The sequence below is a fragment of the Dreissena polymorpha genome, chromosome 9 (genome assembly GCF_020536995.1).
Source record: "Dreissena polymorpha isolate Duluth1 chromosome 9, UMN_Dpol_1.0, whole genome shotgun sequence".
NCBI classification, from domain to species: Eukaryota; Metazoa; Mollusca; class Bivalvia; order Myida; family Dreissenidae; genus Dreissena; species Dreissena polymorpha.
Window position 1 is genome coordinate 8,170,620 of NC_068363.1, and position 23,821 is coordinate 8,194,440.

The window sequence follows — 23,821 nt, forward strand, 5'->3', positions numbered from 1 at the left end:
GAGTTATGCAACTTGTCCTTTTACTGTACCCTTATGATAGTTTGCGAGTGTTACAAGTATGAAAGCAATATCTATGATACTTTAGGGGTAAAGAGGACCAAAACACAAAACTTAACCAAACTTTCAATTTTCTAAGTATAAAGGGCCCATAATTCCGTCCAAATGCCAGTCAGAGTTACATAACTTTGCCTGCACAGTCCCCTTACGATAGTTAGTAAGTGTTGCAAGTATGAAAGCAATAGCTTTGATACTTAAGGAATAAAATGGACCTAAACACAAAACTTAACCAAAATTTTCAATTTTCTAAGTATAAATAGGGCACATAATTCCTTCAAAATGCACGCCAGAGTTATCTAACTTTGCCTGCCCAGTCCCCTCATGATAGTAAGTAAGTGTCCCAAGTTTGAATGCAATAGCATTGATACTTTCTGAGAAAAGTGGACCTAAACGCAAAACTTAACCGGACGCCGACGCCGACGCAGACGCCGACGCCAAGGTGATGACAATAGCTCTTACAAGGGAATTTAGCACTAATCATAGGCATTGTTGCACATTGTGGGGTTATTACATACAAAGATTGTTAAAATAAAGTGACTTTCTGAGTTCACACAATTTTCGCTTACATAAATTATTCAGAACCTTCTTACTTTCACAATTATAAAATTACTCAGCCAGTTTGAAACTGTTAGAACATTGTATCCCAATGTCATCTCAGCTTATTTCAAACTGGATGATGTAGGCTAAAGCCAAGTTAGTAGGTCATATTAAAGCAAACTCTGGTTAACACTCAATAAGGTCTCAAATATTGCCCAATCTTGATGAAACTCTGTGAAAACATTTGTCCCAATGCTATCTCAGCCAAGTTTCAAACTGGTAATGCTAAAATGAAAACAAGGTCAAATTAACAAAAAAGGTTGTGAACACTCTAGAAGAAGTATTTATAGATCAATCTTCATAAAACTTGGTGAAAACATTTTTCCCAATTTCAAAACTGGGTCAAAAACTTGGTGACTAGTTCAAATGAAGAAATAAGAAGGCCTGAAAGTCCAAAAGTCGCCCACCTGAGAAGCAGAGGAGTGACATGAAACAAGTCTGTGCAGCCCAAAATATTAGAACCAATGTTCTGACAAAGTTTAACGAAGATTGAACTATAAATGTAACTTTTAGAGTGCTAACAAGGTTTTACTATTGCCATATCAGGAAATATTTCCCACTCCCTGGCCGTCAGGTTTTTTAACATACCAGAACCATTTTCAAATTCATCCAAAATATCATAAAAACAAATTTTCTGACCAAGTTTCATGAAGATTGGACAATAAATTTGACTTAAAGAGTGTAAACAATTTTTTTACTATACTGCAAAGCCATGAAAGGAAAAATGCCCCGCCATGTTTTTCAACAAACCGGAAACATTTTCAAACTCGACCAAGATATAATTGGGACAAATCTTACTAAGTTTCACGAAGATCAGTCAATAAATGTGGTTAATCTAGAGTGTAAACAAGGTTTTACTTATAATAGCCATATACAGCCATTTAATGAAAAAAGCCCCGCCCCAAGGCGGCCATGTTTTTCACTCAACTTGACCCATTTTCGAACTTGTCCAAGATATCATTGAGACAAATCTTCTGACCAACTTCTATGATGATTGGACAATAAATGTGGCCTCTAGAGTGTCAACAAGGTTTTACTAAAGCCAAACAAGGGAATTAGCCCGCCCATTAGCCATATTAGGAAAAATGCCCCGCCCCCTTAATTGCAGCCATTTTTTTCAACCAACGAGAACCATTTATCAACTCGTCCAAGATATAATTGGGACAAATCTTCTGACCAAGTTTCATGATGATCAGACAATAAATGTGGCCTTTTTAGTGTTAACAAGGTTTGAATATAGCCATATAATGAACAATGCCCCACCCTCTGGTGGCCATGTTTTTCAACCAACTGGAACCATTTTCAAACTTTTCCAAGATATAATTAGGACAAATCTTCTGACCATGTTTCATGAAGATCAGACAATAAATGTGGCCTTTAAAGTGTTATTCCGTTTTTTTCTATGGCCATATATGACCACAGGGATAATTTTAGGTCTGCGTCCTGCGTCCTGTACGCATAGAAATAGCAGGGGACGCAAACATTTGCTATATATGCGTCCTGTGGACGCATAATCCTAAAAGTGTATACACTATGATACTGAAAAATATTTTGCGAACGGAGAAAAAAGGAATTTTATTTAAGACCAAGGAACTTGCAAATCGACCAAAAATGGCCGCCATTTTATTTTTGCGCAATCAATAATCCGGGTCAGCTTAATTTTGTATTCAACAATAGGAAGTTATTTTATTTTTTTTATGACATGGAGCATAAGTTGCATAGCACTGTATTTTTCTGACAATTTTGTAATTTTCTAGCAACAAATTAACAGTCATGCATTTCATGTAAAACATGCGAAAATAAGAAATCATGTAATTCTTCCTTGGGGAAAGCCTGGGCTTTTAATTTGAATGATGAATAAAAACTCGTAGACGTGCTTTGTTTTAAAGTGGAAGCTTTTTATGTTAATTACACTGCATCTTAATGGCTACAGTCGTTGAGAAATGTCAGTATTGACGTAAAACTGCTCATCTATTATAATGGTCAAGTGGGGTCATTGTTTGTCGCACTACACACGCGTGAATGTGATGTACAATGGCCTGTTTAAGTCTTGAAAATAATCTAGTCATAAAACTGTTGAGATGCCTTTAAAAGTTTCCTGTTTAATTGCAACTAGATAGCCATGTGATGTCATTAAAATGTTGAAATACCCTGATCCACTATGTATTTGTTCTGCTCATAGATGGGACCCATACTTTTTCTATGGGACCCATAGATTTGAATTTGAGTCCCTGGTACACATAGTTTTGATTTCTAAAATTATCACTGCAACCATATCAGGAAAAATAGTCTGCCCCATGGCGGCCATGTTTTTCAAGCAAACGGAACCATTTTTAAACTTTCTACAATAATATTGGGACAAATCTTCTGACCAAGTTTCATGATGATCAGACAATAGAGTGTTAACAAGGTTTTACAATAGCCATATAAGGAAAAATGCCCCGCCCCCTGGTGGCCATGTTTTTCAACCACCCGGCATCATTTTCGAACTTGTGCAAGATATTATTGGGATGAATCTTCTGACCAAATTTCATGAAGATCAGACAATAAATGTGACCTTTAGAGTGTTAACAAGATTTTACTATAGCCATATATAGCCATATAAGGAACAAGAAATATCTTTAAAAAAGATATACGGCTTTGATAGTTCAATAATGAGATCAAGAATAGCGAAAGTCTTTTTCTGTGCAGTTCTTAGCTGCATCACAAGCAGTATGGGATGTTACGTGGAGTTGTCGCGGTTTATTTTACATTATTACATAATTGCTTGTCATAAACCTATAGATACAAAACAGAAAACCAAAAGAAGAATGGAAGTGAAATTAAAACATATGAGTCAACCGGTCACATGCGAAGTATTTGTATTTATAGGCGCGTTCTTTGAACAAACCTGTTTTAGTGGTTTGTCGGGCATTGCTTTTTGATTCAATTATTAAAAGTATCGAGAATCATCGCGCTCATGCTTAATACATTAGTCAATATGGTGGAATAATTATTGTTAAATTAATCAAAAATAATATTTATCATTGAATTGTTGAAAACACATTAAGAATCTATTATCATACATGCCATAATTTTTTAGGTCCAAAGCGGGACATTCCATAAAAAATTGTCGGGACATTTGACCCAAAAGCGGGACACCTAAAACGATTTATCATTCCACCTTTACTGTAGTCAGTATAGTACTAACAAATACTCTTGATACTTTTATTCAAGACATAAAACATCTGATATGAAGCATGGAATCTAAAACATAACAGTTTTATAAAATAATACAATAGCAAACAACGAGGATAATATTCATCGTTTTAGAGTACAAAATCTGGAACATTACAACAACAATTCTCATTATATTAATTTCAATGGCAAACGTTAATGCAGGGGAGGCTATCCAGTACACTGAAAGTACGGGTTACAGTAAACTATCTACCGAACAGTTACATCAGTTACACACGGAATGCGCGGCTGTACACAATTCAGAGGTAGGTTTTTGGTGGAAGCAAACCGTCTTTGTGTTCATTTTAACTCTCAACAACGCCTCAACCTATTTTACACCAACAACTGAGGAGCTGCGCCATGAGCGCATGATACGCCCGTCGTTCGCCAATGAAGTAGTAAGGTAATAAATAACCCTTTGAATCATTTTTTTACTTCAGTTTATTTGTATTTGAATACATGGTTTATTTTATAAGTACATGAGCATGGAGCGCCGTCTCCTTGACATTCATACCATATCTTTTTTTGAGTATATGTATGCATTTCTTTAGAGGATATGGAGTTGAAGTAAACCTGTTATAGATATTTTGACCAATAATAAAAGAGAAATGTAGATGGGTAAGTGGTAGTGTACAATCGGAATAGAAAAAAGCTCACCTTGTTCAATTTTTCAGGGATACTAAAAAAAAAAAAAAAAAAATCCATCGAAGGATATTTGAGCTACAGTAGGACATTCAATGAAATCACGAAATTTTGACGAACAAAGTCCCATAACTCTGGAACGACAATTCAGAATTCCGTCAAAAACGAAAGGGGATCAGGGTTTATCAATATTAAGATTGTGTTAAAATTTGAAGAAAATCTGTCAAAGGATATTTGACGTAGCGTACGACATTAACAGACGGACGGACGGCTACGGTAGGACATTCAATGAAATCACGAAATTTTGACGAACAAAGTCCCATAACTCTGGAACGACAATTCAGAATTCCGTCAAAAACGAAAGGGGATCAGGGTTTATCAATATTAAGATTGTGTTGAAATTTGAAAAAAAATCCATCGAAGGATATTTGAGCTACAGTAGGACATTCAATGAAATCACGAAATTTTGACGAACAAAGTCCCATAACTCTGGAACGACAATTCAGAATTCCGTCAAAAACGAAAGGGGATCAGGGTTTATCAATATTAAGATTGTGTTAAAATTTGAAGAAAATCTGTCAAAGGATATTTGACGTAGCGTACGACATTAACAGACGGACGGACGGATGGTATATTGCACATTCGGATTATCCCGCTATTCATGAACTAAACATTGAATGTAAAAGACTCATTAATGACGTAGAGTTAATTTTACAAAACAATTGTTTTGTAAACCTGTAAACCGTTTCAAACAAATACAAAAATAAACACATGTTCAACATTTATTTCATTATAATAAAACTATCGATAGCAATAAGCGACCACTATCTTGAAGACCACCATGGTGTGAATGCCTGATGAAATCAATAATTAGCCGATAAATCGCTGATAAGGTGTCATAAACAACACTGGTACACACGATAAGTAGAATCGGATTGTTAATTGGGGGCAATAAAGGGATTAGCAGGGTAGGTGTTACCGAAACAGAGCTTGAATAGCGAATTTTATTGGGAACCTATAGACCTTACATCGTTTTTTACGAATGTCGGGACAAATCGTCTCATATCGGGACGGCGGGACAAAGGGCCCAAAAGCGGGACTGTCCCGCCGAGATCGGGACGTATGACATGCATGCTATTATTGACATACCATAATTATATTGCTGAATATCTTCATTTAACATATTTCTGGTCTAAAGAAAATTCCAGGTCACCTAGTTCACGGATAGCGTCTTTATAACGATTATTTTATTGGCCGCATACTCCGGTGATGACCTGTATATAAACTCTGACATTCACACACTAACTGCAAATTGACCCGATACCTCGCCGGTTGAAATGCAATGCATTAAAGTGAGGCCTCGCTTCCACTGCTCTTTATACTTTTACATGTTAACATGTTGACAGGAATATGGAAGTAATTAAGTACTAAATATGAGAACACAGCCTCTAAGTATAAACGCTTTTGCGCTGGTCATTCTCTGAAAATAAAAGGCGCACGCACAAACTGTATAGATGTCGAGAATTGAGTGTAAAACTGTTCTATCTATTAAGCCTTTTCATTAAAGATAAAATTGTTTCATGCAGTAAAACAGTGTTACAAAGACGCGGATATGTTTCCAATGTTCTGGTGGTATACTCAAATCAGCCAATGAAATAAATGAAGTGTATTCATTCGTACCTAGCCGCGGGAAATTATATTTGAATTTTATTGGACACTTACAAAGGTCAGGTAAGGTGAAAAGCTGGCTTAATACAGCTACGCCGAAAAATGCCCCGCCCCTTGGCAGCCATGTTTTTCAAGCAAACGTAACCATTTTTGAGCTCATCCAAGATATCATTGAGACCAATCTTCTGACCAAATTTCATGAAGATTGGACTATAAATGTGGCCTCTACAGAGTTAACAAGTCAAATGTTGACGGCCCACACAACACACAACGGACAAAAGGCAATCACAAAAGCTCACCATGAGCACGTTGTGCTCAGGTGAGCTAAAAAGACTATGATATCTGGGCTGTTTTTGGAAATAATTTAGTTTTATTTAATAACATGGCTACCAAATGTTGGTGAATTGTCACTTTTAAGTCTTTTGTTGTTAACACCACCTGCAAGAAACAATTCAGTTTATTGGGATCTCAGGTGAGCCCTTTGGGGCTTTTCGCCCTCTTGTTTGATTATAATACAGTCCATATTTTCTTTCAGTAAATGCAGAAAAGTGACGATTGACTCCGCCAAGAAACATCGAGCAGACGTAAATGAACTGTCTATGAAGCTTCAGATCAATATTCTAAAACTAAAGAAGCTTCAGAGATGCTGTGAGTCTGGAATCCAGGATCTGGAGAGTTCATACAAGGAAAAAAAATCATGGTATGGAAAATGAAGAAGAGAATTAATTCAACTATGGACACACTTTTGATGAGCACTTTAAAGAAAACAGCTAAAGATGAGCAAAACATGATTAAAAATCTCCTTATATCAATTCATACCATTTTGTATGACATAGAAAAAAAACATTGGATGAAACAAAAAGGACACAGTTAAGTCATCAAGCTTCTTTAAAGACTAGTGTTGAAAAATGCATCCTTTATCAGAATGAATTAAAAGTACTCCATGAACAACTTCTATACAGCAGCCATAAGGAAAAAAAGAAACTCTGCTTTATAGCCTGCACGAAATGTATGGACAAAGTACAGCAAGTAGAATCATACATGGAAAACAACTGGGTTGAAATAGAATGTTCAGTATTAAACAAGATTATTAAAGACACTGAGCAGTACATATTCCAATTTTCAGATCTGGGGTCTTTGGTAAAGAGTGATAAGCCTAAGAATGACATTGAACAGTACTTGTCCAAACTGTCAGGTCTTGGAAGAATAGTTTGCAGTAACCACATGTTCATTGTGAGTGGGAGGTCTAAGCACATGTTGGGAATACCAAGTGATTCAATCTCGACCTTATGTGTTCTTCCTGGTGGAGAGATCTTGGTTCTGCTGGGCATGTTTAATAATGTCAAGCTGCTGGACAAGCAGTACCAGGTGGTGAGTCACTGTTATATTGATGCTGTTCCAACAGGTGTTGCTGGTTCAAGAGAAATGTGTAAGATCACACCCAGTGTGGTGGCATTGACATTGGGTAATAGTGATATCCACTTTATCTCAGTCACCCCTGGCCAGCTTGTGCCAGGAAGGACGATTCAGTTACCACATAAATGTATAGGTATTTCCCACTCGCAAGGAGACCTGTTCATTACTTCTTATACAGCACTATACAAGTACTCACTGAGTGGTAAACAAACAAGAGCACCGCCTTGCGGGTGCAGACCGCTCATCTATTTTCTTTTTAAAGGTGAAGGGACTCTCATTTTCAATGGGGGGTGGGGGGGGGGAGGATTCTTGGGTGCGATGGTTGGACGGTATTTCAAACATAAAATAATAAAAATATATATTTGTGTTTTGTAACCGTTTCAAAAAACATAAATTGGGGGGGGGGGGGTGAGGTGGGGGGGGGGATAGTGTGAGGGTGTGGTGGTAATTTGTGAGATGATCTTAAAAAAAAAAAAAAAAAAAAATAGGGGGGGGGGGGATTCGGGTGGGGGATGGGGGGAGGGGGGGGGTGGGGGGGGGGGTGTTTCTAGGGTGCGATGGTTGGACGGTATTTTAAACATAAAATATTCAAAATAAATAGTTTAGTTTTTTAACCGTTAAAAAAAAATGGGGGGGGAGGGGGGGGGGGCACGGGCGATGGTTTGGGTGGAGTCTATTATGGTATGTCAGGTAAGAGTAGTTTTGTCAAAGTATCAATCAAATCTAATCATAAACAAAGAAGTTATGGCAATTTTAGCAAAATTTAATAATTTGACCTTGAGAGTCAAGGTCATTCAAAGGTCAAGGTAAAATTCAACTTGCCAGGTACAGTAACCTCATGATAGCATGAAAGTATTTGAAGTTTGAAAGCAATAGCCTTGATACTTAAGAAGTAAAGTGGATCGAAACACAAAATTTAACCATATATTCAAAGTTACTAAGTCAAAAAAGGGCCATAATTCCGTAAAAATGACATCCAGAGTTATGCAACTTGTCCTTTTACTGTACCCTTATGATAGTTTGCGAGTGTTCCAAGTATGAAAGCAATATCTATAATACTTTAGGGGTAAAGTGGACCAAAACACAAAACTTAACCAAACTTTCAATTTTCTAAGTATAAAGGGCCCATAATTCCGTCCAAATGCCAGTCAGAGTTACATAACTTTGCCTGCACAGTCCCCTTACGATAGTTAATAATGGTTGCATGTATGAAAGCAATAGCTTTGATACTGTAGGAATAAAGTGGACCTAGAAACAAAACATAACCAAATTTTCAATTTTCTAAGTATAAAAAGGGCACATAATTCTGTCAAAATGCCAGTCAGAGTTACATTACTTTGCCTGCACAGTCCCATTATGATAGTTAGTAAGTGTTTCAAGTATGAAAGCAATAGCTTTGATACTTAAGGAATAAAATGGACCTTAACACAAAACTTAACCAAAATTTTCAATTTTCTAAGTATAAAAAGGGCACATAATTCTGTCAAAATGCATGCCAGAGTTATCTAACTTTGCCTGCCCAGTCCCCTCATGATAGTAAGTAAGTGTACCAAGTTTGAATGCAACAGCATTGATACTTTCTGAAAAAAGTGGACCTAAACGCAAAACTTAACCAAAATTGTCAATTTTCTAAGTATAAAAAGGGCACATAATTCAGTCAAAATGCATGCCAGAGTTATCTAACTTTGCCTGTCCAGTCCCCTCATGATAGTAAGTAAGTGTACCAAGTTTGAATGCAATAGCATTGATACTTTCTGAGAAAAGTGGACCTAAACGCAAAACTTAACCGGACGCCGACGCCGACGCCAAGGTGATGACAATAGCTCATAATTTTTTTTCAAAAAATAGATGAGCTAAAAAGTAAACTATATGTGGATAACTCAGATGGCTGGACAAGTAAGTCATGCTGGATTTATCCCAATATATTTAAAATTATTAAAAATGAAGAATTTGTAATACTACATTTTTATCTGCATGTGTCAATTTATTTTTTAAATTTAAAAATAACTAGAGCTTTGTAACAGACATGATGAAAACCCCCAAGTTTGGTGAAGCTCTGATGAAAACAAGGGCTGTTTGTAAAACATGCATGACCCCCATATGGGCTCTCCGTTGTAGTGACAGCCATTGTATGAATGTGTTTTTTGTCACTGTGACCTTGACCTTTGACCTAGTGACCTGAATAGGGGTCATCTGCCAGTCATGATCAATCTACCTATCAAGTTTCATGATCCTAGGAATAAGGGTTCTTCAGTTATCATCCGGAAACAATTTTACTATTTCGGGTCACCGTGAACTTGACCTTTGACCTAGTGAGCTCAAAATCGATAGGGGTCATCTGCGAGTCATGATCAATGTACCTATGAACTTTCATGATCCTAGGCATAAGCGTTCTTGAGTTATCATCCGGAAAACATTTTACTATTTCGGGTCACCATGACCTTGACCTTTGACCTAGTGACCTCAAAATCAATAGGGGTCATCTGCAAGTCATGATCAATGTACCTATGAAGTTTCATGATCGTAGCCATTAGCGTTCTTGAGTTATCATCCGAAAACCATTTTACTATTTCAGGTAACCGTGACCTTTGATATAGTGACCTGAAAATAAATAGGAGTCAACTGCAAGTCATGATCAATCTACCTATGAAGTTTCATGATCCTAGGCATATGCGTTCTTGAGTTATCATCCGGAAACCACTTTACTATTTCGGGTCACTGTGTCCTTGACCTTTGACCTAGTGACCTGAAAATCAATAGGGGTCATCTGCGAGTCATGATCAATGTACCTATGAAGTTTCATGGTCCTAGGCATAAGCGTTTTTGAGTTATCATCCAGAAACCATTTTACTATTTCGGGTCACCGTGACCTTGACCTTTGACCTAGTGACCTGAAAATCAATAGGGGTCATCTGCCAGCCATTATCAATCTACCTACGAAGTTTCATGATCCTAAGCATAAGCGTTCTTGAGTTATCATCTAGAAACCATTTTACTGTTTCGGGTCACTGTGACCTTGACCTTTGACCTAGTGACCTGTAAATCAATAGGGGTCATCTGCGAGTCATGATCTATCTACCTATCAAGTTTCATGATCCTAGGCCTAAGCGTTCTTGAGTTATCATCCATAAACCATTTTACTATTTCGGGTCACCGTGACCTTGACCTTTGACTTAGTGACCTCAAAATCAATAGGGGTCATCTGCAAGTCATGATCAATGTACCTATGAAGTTTCATGATCCTAGGCCCAAGCGTTCTTGAGTTATCATCCGGAAACCACCTGGTGGACGGTCCGACAGACCGACCGACATGTGCAAAGCAATATACCCCCTCTTCTTCAAAGGGGGGCATAACTACTTGAATTAGAGAGCGGACAACATGCTGAATGTTTAAAACGCACTAAGTGACCCCATGACCTAGTTTTTGACCCGACAAGGCCCATGTTCGAACTTGGCCCAGACATCAGTACTGTAATCATGTATTTTGACATTCACTGCACAAAATGTCTAAAAATAGTAACTGGGTTCCTCTGATGACCTTTTCTGACCTCTTTTTGTAGTCAAATCACTATACAGGAACCTAACGTTTTATAAATAAAATTGTTTCAAAACATATTGTATGAAACAAATAATCTGTAAAAGAAATTGTAATAGAATTAAAATAATTGTTCAAGTTAATGTACAGGGAAAAGTCATCTTTGTCATTATGAATATTTATTTTTAAACAACATGTGTTTGTAAATGTTAAAGTAAACAAATTATATACAAAAGATTTAATAGTGTTGTGTTTTTTTTAAATATTGTCCAGTTATGAACACAACCAGTCATAATATTGCATGTATGACATATTTTAGCTGGTGTCAATTTCACTTATATGTCAATACATTGTAAGCATGTGTACATGATATTAAATTTATAATTGCTGCAAGTAGTTAAATCATCCGACACATTCAAGTGTGAATGTTATTGTACTGTGTTATTGCTTCCATTTCTGCAAGTGTACTACACACAATTTATAACACAGCAGTAGCGTATTCACATGTAAACTTTCAGAAAATATTTAATTAATAACTTGTATTTCATGCTATTTAAAATTGTAGATTTAGATTGATAAAGATGAGTATTTGCCTATTTATAACACCACATTTTGAATGCAGAATCACTGTTCCACTATCTTGATTTTACTCTGTTTTGTAGTGTGGAAGTGTGCTGTGAGTCCCACAGGGGACAAGTTGTATATCATCAATCGCTACCTGCGCAAGCTCCTAACCCTAGCCAGGGATGGAACAGTCTTGGCTACCTTTAGAGACCCTGATCTATATTGCCCTAGTGCTATACATGTGACCCCTGCAGGCCAGTTGCTGGTAGGCTATGAAAGCTGTATCATACAGTTGCATAGAGAGGGCAACAGAAAGCTGGCCACACTAGACACACTAAGGGAGATGTATAGCAAGTGGGGCTCAGTATCAGTCTGCTTCAACAGCACCACATCGTCAATCCTTGTGGCGGGTCAACCCAACCGTATCCTGGTGTTGAAAGTTCAATAGCGGACTTGTACATTCATCTAGGGTTCTCCCTGGGTTAAATTGTTCTTTCGCCACCTATTTTCGCCATTTTAATATTGTTTTCGTCACTTTTAACAAAAATGAGCCATTTTGTTACCATTCTTAAATCAATGTGTTCAATGCGGTACAAAACTTTTATTCTTTGGTTTATAATTCAAAATGGTTATTTCACTAGTTGTTACATGAATGTCCAGTTTTACTTGGCCGTTATACTATAAACATACACTGTAGCCCCAATATGGGCCACGAATGCGTGTAATGAACAAGTTCAATGCTCATTATATATTGTATATTGCCATGTTGTGTTTTTATTGCATCATTTCTGATAATCCCATTTAACCTCAAATTCTATTTACAAAAATAACTTTTCTGAACAGTGTTTGATCAACTTTTCACTTGTTCAATACACCTCATTACATCATGCCCATCATCTTTAGTAAGAAACAACTCACATATTGCAGTTGGAGTAGTGTTTTTCCCAGGATAACAAATAGGCATGGTGCAGTACATTCAAAAAGGGCATATTTCAACGCGCAATTTGATAAGTCAAATATAATAATTCGTAATGACGAAAATACAACCCTTATCTGGAGCTCTGATAGTTATGGCCCGGACAAGCTCATTTATGGCCATTTTTAACCTTTGAACTCAAAGTGTGACCTTGATCTTGGAGATATTGACGTAATTCTTTCGCGTGACACACCGTCCAATGATGGTGCACAAATATACCAAATGATTTTAAAATCTCACAATGAATGACATAGTTATGGCCCGGACAAGATCATTTATGGCCATTTTTTACCTTTGAACCCACAGTGTGATCTTGACGTTGGAGATATTGACATAATTCTTTCGCGCGACACACCGTCCAATAATGGTGAACAAATGTGCCAAATGATATTAAAGTCTCACAATGAACAACATAGTTATGGCCCGGACAAGCTCATTTTGGCCATTTTTTACCTTTGAACTCAAAGTGTGACCTTGACCTTGGAGATATCAACAAAATTCTTTCGCGCGACACACCGTCAAATAATGGTGAACAAATGTGCCAAATGATTTTAAAATCTCACAATGACATCGTTATTGCCCAGACAAGCTCATTTATGGCCATTTTTAATCTTTGAACTCAAAGTGTTACCTTGACCTTTGAGATATTGACGTAATTCTTTCGCGTGACACACCGTCCCATGATGGTGAACAAATTTGCCAAAAGATTTTAAAATCTCACAATAAATGATAAAGTTATGGCCCGGACAAGCATTTGACCCTTGAACTCTAAGTGTGACCTTGACCTTGGAGATATTGACGTACTTTTTTCACGCGACACACCGGCCCATGATGGTGAACAATTGTACCAAGTTATTTTAAAATCTAACAATAAATGACAAAGTTATGGTCTGGACAAACTTTCTGTTTAAAACACACTAAGTGACCCGGTGACCTAGTTTTTGACCCGGCATGACCCATATTCAAACTTGACCTATACATCATCAAGATACAACTTGTGACCAAGTTTGGTGAAGATCGGATGAAATTTTGGGGCAGACCGACAGACCGACCGACAAAGTGACTCCTATATAGCCCCCATTACCAATGGTAATGGGGGTATAACAAAATACAGATGAACACCGTGAACAATTTTTCTGAAACAAATGGTAGTTTTCCTTCACCCTGCTCAATTGTGGGCCTACCTTCTGCATGGCCTCCTGTCGTTGAGACTTCAACCCCGCTATCCTCCCCTCTGCCTCATTTATCTCTGTGGTCTTGGAGTGAACCTCTTCCTCATACTCCTTCAGAGCTTCTACCTCCTCGGTCTACAACAAACAACACCACCTGAATTCATCTAAAGTTAAAAATAGAATGTCGCTTTTTAACAATTATGGACAAAAAAGGGACGAAGAGTGTTGAGTCACACTGTATTCAAGCATTATCATGTGTTAGATGCAGTGTATGAATTGGTTGACACATCATTTATATTAAATAGTGTTGGTATATATATTTACAAGGTGTGTCAACAGACAAGACTAAAATGCTATTACAAAAAACCTGTTTTATCTTGTATGATATTGGTAAAAAAAAGGAATCATTTCAAAACATGATCTTTAAAAAACACTGTATTTTCCAATCATGAATTGTCTTACTTTGATTTTTGTGTGCCATTTACCTAATTTTTTCACCAAAAATGCATGGAACCTCAACTCAGCCTCTAATAATTGTGTCAAGGTCAAAGTGAGTATTAATATTTAAAATATCATATACTAACAGACCAATTGACCACAACCCATCGCAAACCAATATACTTAGGCAACTTTCTCATAGGGTGAAGTATAAGGTTGAACAAGGGCTGTTTGTAAAACATGCATGCCCCCCTATATGGGCTATAAGTTGTAGTAGCAGCCATTGTGTGAATACGTTTTTGTCACTGTGAACAGTGGTGGTGGTGGTGGTGGTGGTGGTGGTGGTGGTGGTGGTGGTAGTAGTAGTAGTGGTAGTAGTAGTAGTGGTAGTAGTAGTAGTAGTAGTAGTGTAGTAGTAGTGTAGTAGTAGTGTAGTGTAGTAGAAGTAGTAGTGTAGTACGTGTGGTGGTGGTGGTGGTGGTGTGGTGGTGGTGGTGGTGGTGTGGTGGTGGTGGTGGTGGTGGTGGTGGTGGTGGTAGTAGTAGTAGTCGTAGTAGTAGTGTAGTAGTAGTAGTAGTGTAGTAGTAGTAGTCGTGTAGTAGTAGTAGTAGTGTAGTGGTGGTGGTGTGTCGTGGTGGTGGTGGTGGTGGTAGTAGTAGTGGTGGTGGTGGTAGTCGTAGTGGTGGTCGTGGTAGTAGTAGTGGTGGTAGTAGTGTAGTGTAGTAGTGTAGTAGTAGTGTAGTAGTAGTAGTAGTGTAGTAGTGTAGTAGTAGTAGTAGTAGTAGTAGTAGTAGTAGTAGTAGTAGTAGTAGTAGTAGTAGCAGTAGTAGTAGTAGTAGTAGTAGTAGCAGTAGTAGAAGTAGTAGTAGTAGTAGTAGTAGTAGTAGTAGTAGTAGTAGTAGTAGTAGTAGTAGTAGTAGTAGTAGAGTAGTAGTAGTAGTAGTAGTAGTAGTAGTAGTAGTAGTAGTAGTAGTAGTAGTAGTAGTAGTAGTAGTAGTAGTAGTAGTAGTAGTAGTAGTAGTAGTAGTAGTAGTAGTAGTAGTAGTAGTAGTAGCAGCAGCAGCAGCAGCAGCAGCTGCAGTAGCAGCAGCAGCAGCAGCAGCAGTAGTAGTAGTAGTAGTAGTAGTATGCATTACAAAAATGCAGTAAGCCTTACATTTGGTAAAATTTAAATATATTACAAGGGAGGCAAATGCATTAACAATAAATTTAAACTTAATGCATTTGTTTCCCCTGTATATAACAAAGATATAATAGTGTATTACCTCCCCTGTCCTGCTTATATTTATATTAATCAACAAAAATAAACATTAACACAATATTTAATATACAAAATATACAAAAAATCTCATATTCTGATAATATTTTTACTGATCCACTGTATTTTACTAAAAGGATGATGTTTCATTGGACTGATAATTATAGATTTAGGATTACAGACCAGTTGCTTCAGTAATATTGTTCAGAGTGTGCCCTGTTGGCCGCGTATGCATTCTTGAGTTATCATTCAAAAACCATTTTAATATTTTGAGTCACCGTGACCTTGACCTTTGACCTAGTGACCTCAAAATCTAAAGGGGTCATCTGAGAGTCATGATCAATGTACCTATGAAGTTTCATGATCCTAGGCCCAAGCGTTCTTGAGTTATCGTATGACAACCACCTTGTGGACGGACCGACCGACAGACCGACATGAGCAAAGCAATATACCCCCTCTTCTTCGAAGGGGGGCATAAAAATAAGCACCACTTCTTCCTCACCTGTTGGCTATCTGGGCCGACTGGGTCAAGGAGAGATCTGATTTCGGCAAGATTATTTCGTAGCTCTGTCATCTCCGTTTCCAGCTCTTCAATGGTGCCTTGCAACCTCTTAGCCTCTAGGTTTCCATTAGCAACAGATAGGTCAAGGTCTGCTTTCTCTGTTTCCAGTGCTTTGATTTCTGTTTCCAACTCTCTTGTTTCTTTGTCAAGTTTCAGCGATCTTACAAGATATTTAATCCATAAATCACAACAAATAATCTTGTATCAATTGGGCTTTAAAAATGTGTATGTTTTTCCTTACATACACTTCAACACCGTTATTTCGAACACCGATAATCCGAAGTCACCGTTATTTCGAAGTATTTTTCCGGTCCCGAATTTGGTTCTTCTTTGTTTAATGTAAAATTTCATTGTTAATCCGAACTTCGTTAAACCGAAAAAATCGTTAATTCGAAGTGATTCTGTCGGTCCCGACAATATAATTCGCACCAAATCATCAATCTTTAATCCGAAGTCAAAGCTGCAAAACGGTAAGCAAAATTTCACACCTTTGTCGTCTGGGCGTGGCGCGTCAAAAGCTGATAATTACTCCTTTGTCGTCTGCGCGTAGACGTTAATTTTATAATGTCGTCAAAAGCCGATAATTACTATTTATGTAGTTTTGCATTCTTTAGTAACAAATTAACGTGTTACATTAGGTCTGAGTAAATGTGGTCCGATGAAATTCATCTTATATAAACTCTACCTTCTGCGAGCAAACACGGGCGAAAGTGAGTGCCTCAATGTCCTTGACACATTGGAGAAATATGTTACACGCGTCCAGTTTAGTGCTGCTAAGTCTAGTGTTCAGAGAGACATCGCGTCTTATTTTCAAAAAATGTTAATACATTTCCGAAAATGTATTTATCCGTATTTACATGTATGACAATTTGTGCTATTCGTTATATTTAATATGGTCTGATAATTTGTGCTATTTGTTATATATTATATGTTCTGATAATAAGTGCATATTCATTATATTTAATATGTTCTGTACTCAGAGAAAACATAAAAAGAGGAACAAGAATCGTTTTATTCCTTTGTTTGTTACAAGTAGAAATCTATTGCCATCTGACTAGTTTACGTTTTTAAGTAAAACAATTATTAATAGTAGCGTGCAACGGAACCATGCGAATTCCACAACGTTTTATTATTACAGAATCAAAGAAGTCGTTTGTCAAATGTTTATTTCGAATTATCGTTAATCCGAAGTTTTTTTAACGGTCCCGACGACTTGAAATAACGGTGTTGAAGTGTACTGAAATTTAAAAACTGAAATTCAATAAAAGACAAACAGTTGAAATATCCCCACAAAAAAATAAACTCTTTATTAAATAGCATGCAAAACTAAAAATCCCATGATCAATTATTGATAATCGATTTTCTTTGTGGCCACACTTTTTAAACCAAACATGGAAGATAATAAATTAATATTTCCCCCCATTGGTGAAAAAAGTACCATGTGCCTTCTAATTTCAATGTCACATGGTACCTTTTTGCACCAAGAAAGAAATATGTCATCATGAAAACTAACAACGACTGATGGATTGTTAACAACAACCATTTCAATAACGCACATTACACCCACCTGATGATCTCAGATGGCATGAGTACATCAGTCTTGGTACATATGAAGGCTATGCTGCCATACTGCCCGTCCATCAGCAGTTGACGACGGAAGTTCTCCCCCAGCAGATCCTTGGCCGTCTTATCATCAATGGCACGATGAATGCTAGATACCACCCACACTGCAGTGCAATTCTTCAGGTACTGAGAGTATTAAAAACATTCTTGGTTACTTGTGTTCATATAAGACCTCATATAAAACTTGTTCTGGGAAAACGGGGCTTAATGCATGTGCGAAAATTATTGTTCTAGATTAGACTGTGAATTCTGCACAGGCTATTAAGGGACAACACTGAGCATTTACAGTATTTTTCGTTTAAAGGAAGTCTTTACTAAGCAAAATTACAGTTTAGACCAAAAGTGTCCTCCCTGATTAGCCTGTGCAGACTGCACAGATTAATCTGGCAAGAAGATATTTCCAATAATGAGGTTCATATTTCTGGCCTGATGAAATTGAAAACTCCACCAGACTGAAACTACAGCTGAGCTCTTTCCTTAGTACTAGTGAAGACATTAAAGGAATAGCGTAGAGAATGATTGTACCCTCAACAGCCAAACGACATCATAGGGCATGATGGACAATATACAGTGCATTTCTAGGTACAGACTCAAAAGTTTGATAATTTTCACAGAAATATGGTCAGAAGATTTTTTTCCTGTAAAGACCCAACAAAGTCTGAATCAATTCCACTTTATTTTACTTTTGACCTTAAACTGTAACTTTGACCTTCAACCTAGGGACTTTGATTTTGTATGTGCCAATCAATTGGTTTGTAATTTCATCCAAATTACTGATTTGAAAAGCCTTGTTATTCTCAGTTCTATATGTATGTTTTGTTTTGACATTTGACCCTTAATACAGTAGACTCTGCGAATACCGGACTCTCTGAATACCAGAACTTTCCCGATTCCGAACGGTCGGGCCAGTCCCGTATTTTCTCCTTCTATTTCTTTGTTAAAAAATGTTGAATAAACCGAACTCTCTGAAAACCGGACACCGAACAGATATCTCTGTGAATTTGGCCATTTTCAACGTAAAATACATTGAGTACACCGGATGGTCCAAATTCTCAAGATGCCGGAGGCGTGAAAATTACAATACCTAGTCAGCACAGCGCATGCGGTGTCACACATTTTGCTTGCGCAAAAATCGATAATCGGATTAAACATACCATAAAGGGGTCAAGTCGTTACCGTGCTTAAGAAGTCCAATTAAAAAATGTAAAACAAACTGTGAATGTCTATAATAGACGTGCTGTAACACCAAAAAGTGATTGACTCGATCGTTTTATTAAGCTTATGATAAACCAGGGTTTTACGGGACGCGATATTCTGTGTCAAATACGCATAAAAAGCCAGTCAGGACCCGTCATATTTGTTAATTTGCGTCCCATGGGACGCACAATCATTTTGACGTATTGGTTCTCGTAATGTCAACAAGAAACTCTGAAAACAACTGCAATACGTAATTTTCTAGAAGGATGTACGAGTTGTCTCGCTTGTTGATTTATGGACCAATCGTGTTATCGCGCACCTGCTGTTGCTAGGTGCAAAGTCCCGAATTGAGATTACATTGCGTAAATGTGAGCTATTTATGTCACTTACTGAGGTTACGATAGCTTATTATCTGGCAAGCACTTAAACTATAAAAATAAATACAATCTTTAATTTTATAGGTGTGTGTTAAATCTCGGCTATTGTTTACGTAAATAATCAATTACTATACTTTTAACTAATTGACTTTGACACAGCCAGCATATTTAGCCTACATTTGCTGCTTGTAACTCAAGTGGCATGCATTTAAATATTCCCTTTTTTGTCTGCAAAAATGTCAAAACAAGGTGACCAACGAGCATTCTTTCAAACGAGTTCTAAAGATGCAGAATCAGCCAAACAAGTGCAAGGTTCCTGTGGGACTGAAACAATGCCCCCTGCCACTAAAAAGGCTCAAACACTTTTGCCGGAATGGCTAAATAAGTATCTATGACTTTCATTCAGATATGATTTGATGTACTGTGAAACATGCATGTCTGCAAAGGTAACATCAAACCCATTTACAGATGTTTTTTTTCAGATTTTCCATACTTGCCATGAATAAAGGACCATGCACGTGTGAATGACAGGAGTGCTATACAACTAATATATCACTAAGTTATGTTGGGACCCCCATTTTTATTGACAGGACCCCTGAAAATTATTTACTTGAGTCCTAGGGACCCCTAAAATTTGAAATGAATGTAAAACCTTGTAAACAAATTAATTACAAACTTAATGCATGCCGTTGTGACGATCACTTTCTTGTGATCTTCTCAGGAAGTTTAAAAGATCTTATAGCCATGTTTTTAACCCTTAAATGGTTGTTAGTTCGTTTGTCAGATAAAACTGTGAGAAATATGACCGTTAACAAGGGCTGTTTGTAAAACATGCATGCCCCCCATATGGGCTGTCCGTTGTAGTGGCAGCCATTGTGTGAATACGATTTTTGTCACTGTGACCTTGACCTTTGACTTAGTGACCTGAAAATCAATAGGGGTCGTCTGCGAGTCACGATCAATGTACCTATGAAGTGTCATGATCCTAGGCAAAAGCGTTCTTGAGTTATCATCCGAAAATCATTTTACTATTTCGGGTCACCGTGACCGTGACCTTTGACCTTGTGACCTCAAAATCAATAGGGGTCATCTGCAAGTCATGATCAATCTACCTATGATGTTTCATGATCCTAGGCGTATGCGTTCTCGAGTTATCATCCGAAAACCATTTTACTATTTCGGGTCACCGTGACCTTGACCTTTGACCTAGTGACCTCAAAATCAATAAGGGTCATCTGCGAGTTATGATCAATCTACCCATGACGTTTCATGATCCTAGGCGTATGCATTCTTGAGTTATCATCCGGAAACCATTTTACTATTTTGGGTCACCGTGACCTTGACCTTTGACCTAGTGACCTCAAAATCTTTAGGGGTCATCTGCAAGTCATGATCAATCTACCCATGAAGTTTCATGATCCTAGGCGTATGCGTTCTTGAGTTATCATTCAAAAGCCATTTTACTATTTCGGGTCACCGTGACCTTGACCTTTGACCTAGTGACCTCAAAATCAATAGGGGTCATCTGCGAGTCATGATCAATGTACCTATGAAGTTTCATGATCCTAGGCCTAAGCGTTCTTGAGTTATCGTCTGACAACCACCTGGTGGACGTACCGACCGACAGACCGACCGACAGACCGACATGAGCAAAGCAATATACCCCCTCTTCTTCGAAGGGGGGCATAAATATCTAGCCATCTGTCTGCAAATTCATTCATTGCCTTTTCTTAATTTCAATCGCATCTTCAGCATTAATAGTCTCAAATCTATAAGTCTTCTCGAATCGTTATTTGTCAAAATTGTCTTTGAGGTTTAATTAATTCAGAGCTATCACCCACATACGCGAGATGGTCGATATCGATAGTATGCAGTTTGGTTTTGTTCCTGGTAGAGGTACAACTGATGCAATCTTCATCATACGCCAGCTACAGGAAAAATACAATGCAGCAAACAAGCCACTGTATATTGCCTTTGTTGACCTTTGAAAAGCATTTGATAGAGTTCCAAGAAAGGTCCTCTGGTGGGCTCTGAGGAGTCTAGGGGTTGAGGAATGGGCAGTTCGTGTCATACAGGGTATGTACACAGGCGCCAGGTGCCGTGTGCGTGTCAACGGACAATATAGCGAGGAATTTGGAGTCGAAGTAGGGGTGCATCAGGGTTCTGTTCTTAGTCCCCTGCTTTTCATCCTAGTGCTTGAGGCTCTGTCGATGGGAATTCCGCGCCGGGGTTCAATGGGAGCTCCTCTACGCTGATGATCTTGCTGTGATCGCGGACTCACTGGAGGAGTGTCTCTTCCAGATTGAAAGGTTGGAAGGATGGAATGGAAAGCAAGGGGCTGAGGGTCAATATGAAGAAGACAAAGCTCTTGATCACCGGCCCTGGACTGAATCTTCTGCGCGATGCGGGAGCATATCCCTGTGCGGTATGTAGGAGTGGAGTGGGAGTGAACTCGATTGAGTGTACCCAGTGCAAACTGTGGGTGCACAAAAAGTGCAGTGGCATCAAGGGAAGAATCACTAGCAACCCGGACTACGTTTGCCCGAGATGTATGGACCAGGCACGCCCAATTGATGGAAGACCTGTTACCCAGGTGGCCATTGATGGCTTACAGCTTGATGTTGAGGCCAGCTTCTGCCATCTGGGTGACACGCTTTGTGCTGGGGGAGGCTGCGAACTTGCCATCATCACCCGATGCTGCATTGCCTGGGGAAAGTTTAAGAAGCTCCTACCAATACTGACGTCGAAGCATGTCTCTCTTAAAATCCGTGGCAACGTGTTCAATGCTTGTGTCCGTTCTGCCATGTTACATGGTAGTGAAGCGTGGGCACCATCCGCTTCTGATCTACAACGACTTCGTAGAAACGACAGAGCAATGGCCTGCTGGATTTGCGGCATCAAACCTGACGACGGAGTCCACACTGACATGCTGTATGACAAACTAGGGATACCAGAAGTCACTGCATCACTGAGAGCCAGGCGCCTGAGGTGGTATGGGCATGTCGAGCGTGCCACCTCTTGCATCAATTCAATCTCGAAGATGGCCATTCCTGGTGCTAGAGGTAGAGGGAGACCAAGAAAATCGTGGTCTGACTGTATTAAGGATGACCTGCACACCTGTGGCATGGGTGACACTGACCCACAGAACAGAGGAGCGTGGAAATCAGGGGTTTAAGACGCTCTAGCCGCCTGCTGCCTACCCCAACTAGTCAAGTCAAGTATTTTTAGCAAACTCGAACACGACTCACTCGCCTATATGACAAATGTCACGTATGTACATGTATAAAGCATCACACTCACTTTGGGATTAATCAAAACAAGTCGGTATGGAATGTTTTTTGCTATTAATCAAATAAAAACACATTTTTGGAAGAATGCTTTAAACATAAACCTTACGTGAGTACAGTTATCACATGGAACATGTAAATGTATATGGTTTGTTTTATTCTTATATTATTTTGTACACAATGCATACAATGTATATTTCGGCAATATGCATACTTTTGGTAAACCGGAACTCTCTGAAAACCAGACGATCAGGCCAGTCCCCAGACTGTCCGGTTTACAGAGAGTCTACTGTAGTAATTGACATATTGGCAAGGGTCTTTTACGCTTCACTCAATAAAAAGTACCTGTTTATAATGCCAACACATCTCAAAATCCATTAATTGCTGATCAAAGTATTGAGATTTAAAAGTGACCTTTGATCAAGGGACATGGTTCTTGCACATGACATTCTGTATCTTCATGCTTGTCACTTCAAGTTGCAGTGGGTTTTTTTCACCATTTTGGAAATGGAGCCGGGTCCATTTGGATTGGGAAAAAATTGCTGCCTTTTGTCTATACTTGAGAAATAAGTGTTGTTGTTGTTTTGCTTAAAATGCTTCAAAATTAAGGATTTAAGTGTTTTCAATATTATATTTACTAAGGTTCAACTTACAAAGACATTATAACATGAGTACTTTAAGCTAGTGTTATACTGTTATAATGGTTGAATTTTATGTGTTAAAACCACAACAACCATACATATTATTTCAGCCTTTACCCAATAGATTTCAAATTTTTTTTTTTTTTATGGAATTGAAAAATGTGCAAAACAATTCCTGTGAAAAAAATGTCTGTACTTCAATTCCTTTAAATAAATTTACGTTAACAAGAGGTCCTGAAAGGCTAAAAGTCGCTCACCTGAGATAACAAGATATTATTGGGACAAATCTTCTGACCAAGTTTCACGAAGATCGGAAAATAAATGTGGCCTCTAGAGTGTTAACAAGGTTTTACTATAGCCATATAAGGAAAAATGCCCCGCCCCCTGGCAGCCATGTTTTTCAACCAACCAGCATCATTTTTGAACTCATCCAAGATATTTGTGATGAATCTTCTGACCATAGTTTCATGAAGATTGGACAGTAAATGTGGCCTCTTGAAGTGTAAACAAGATTTTACTATAGCCATATAAGGAAAAATGCCCCGCCCCTTGGATGCGATTTTATTCAAGCAAACATTATTATTTTTGAACTCAT

General features: G+C 38.1%; 1 protein-coding gene across 1 annotated transcript in view; it reads right to left on the bottom strand.

Annotated features, from left to right (window-relative positions):
• Positions 1-23,821, bottom strand: part of LOC127843616 (uncharacterized) — a 122,312-nt gene that overhangs the window by 41,977 nt on the left and 56,514 nt on the right. The window contains exons 12-14 of the mRNA XM_052373304.1: positions 17,669-17,850; positions 16,042-16,261; positions 13,856-13,978 (exon numbers count right to left, since the gene is read on the bottom strand). Of these exons, the coding sequence (XP_052229264.1) occupies positions 13,856-13,978; positions 16,042-16,261; positions 17,669-17,850 (525 nt within the window). The remainder of the gene's footprint in view (positions 1-13,855; positions 13,979-16,041; positions 16,262-17,668; positions 17,851-23,821) is intronic.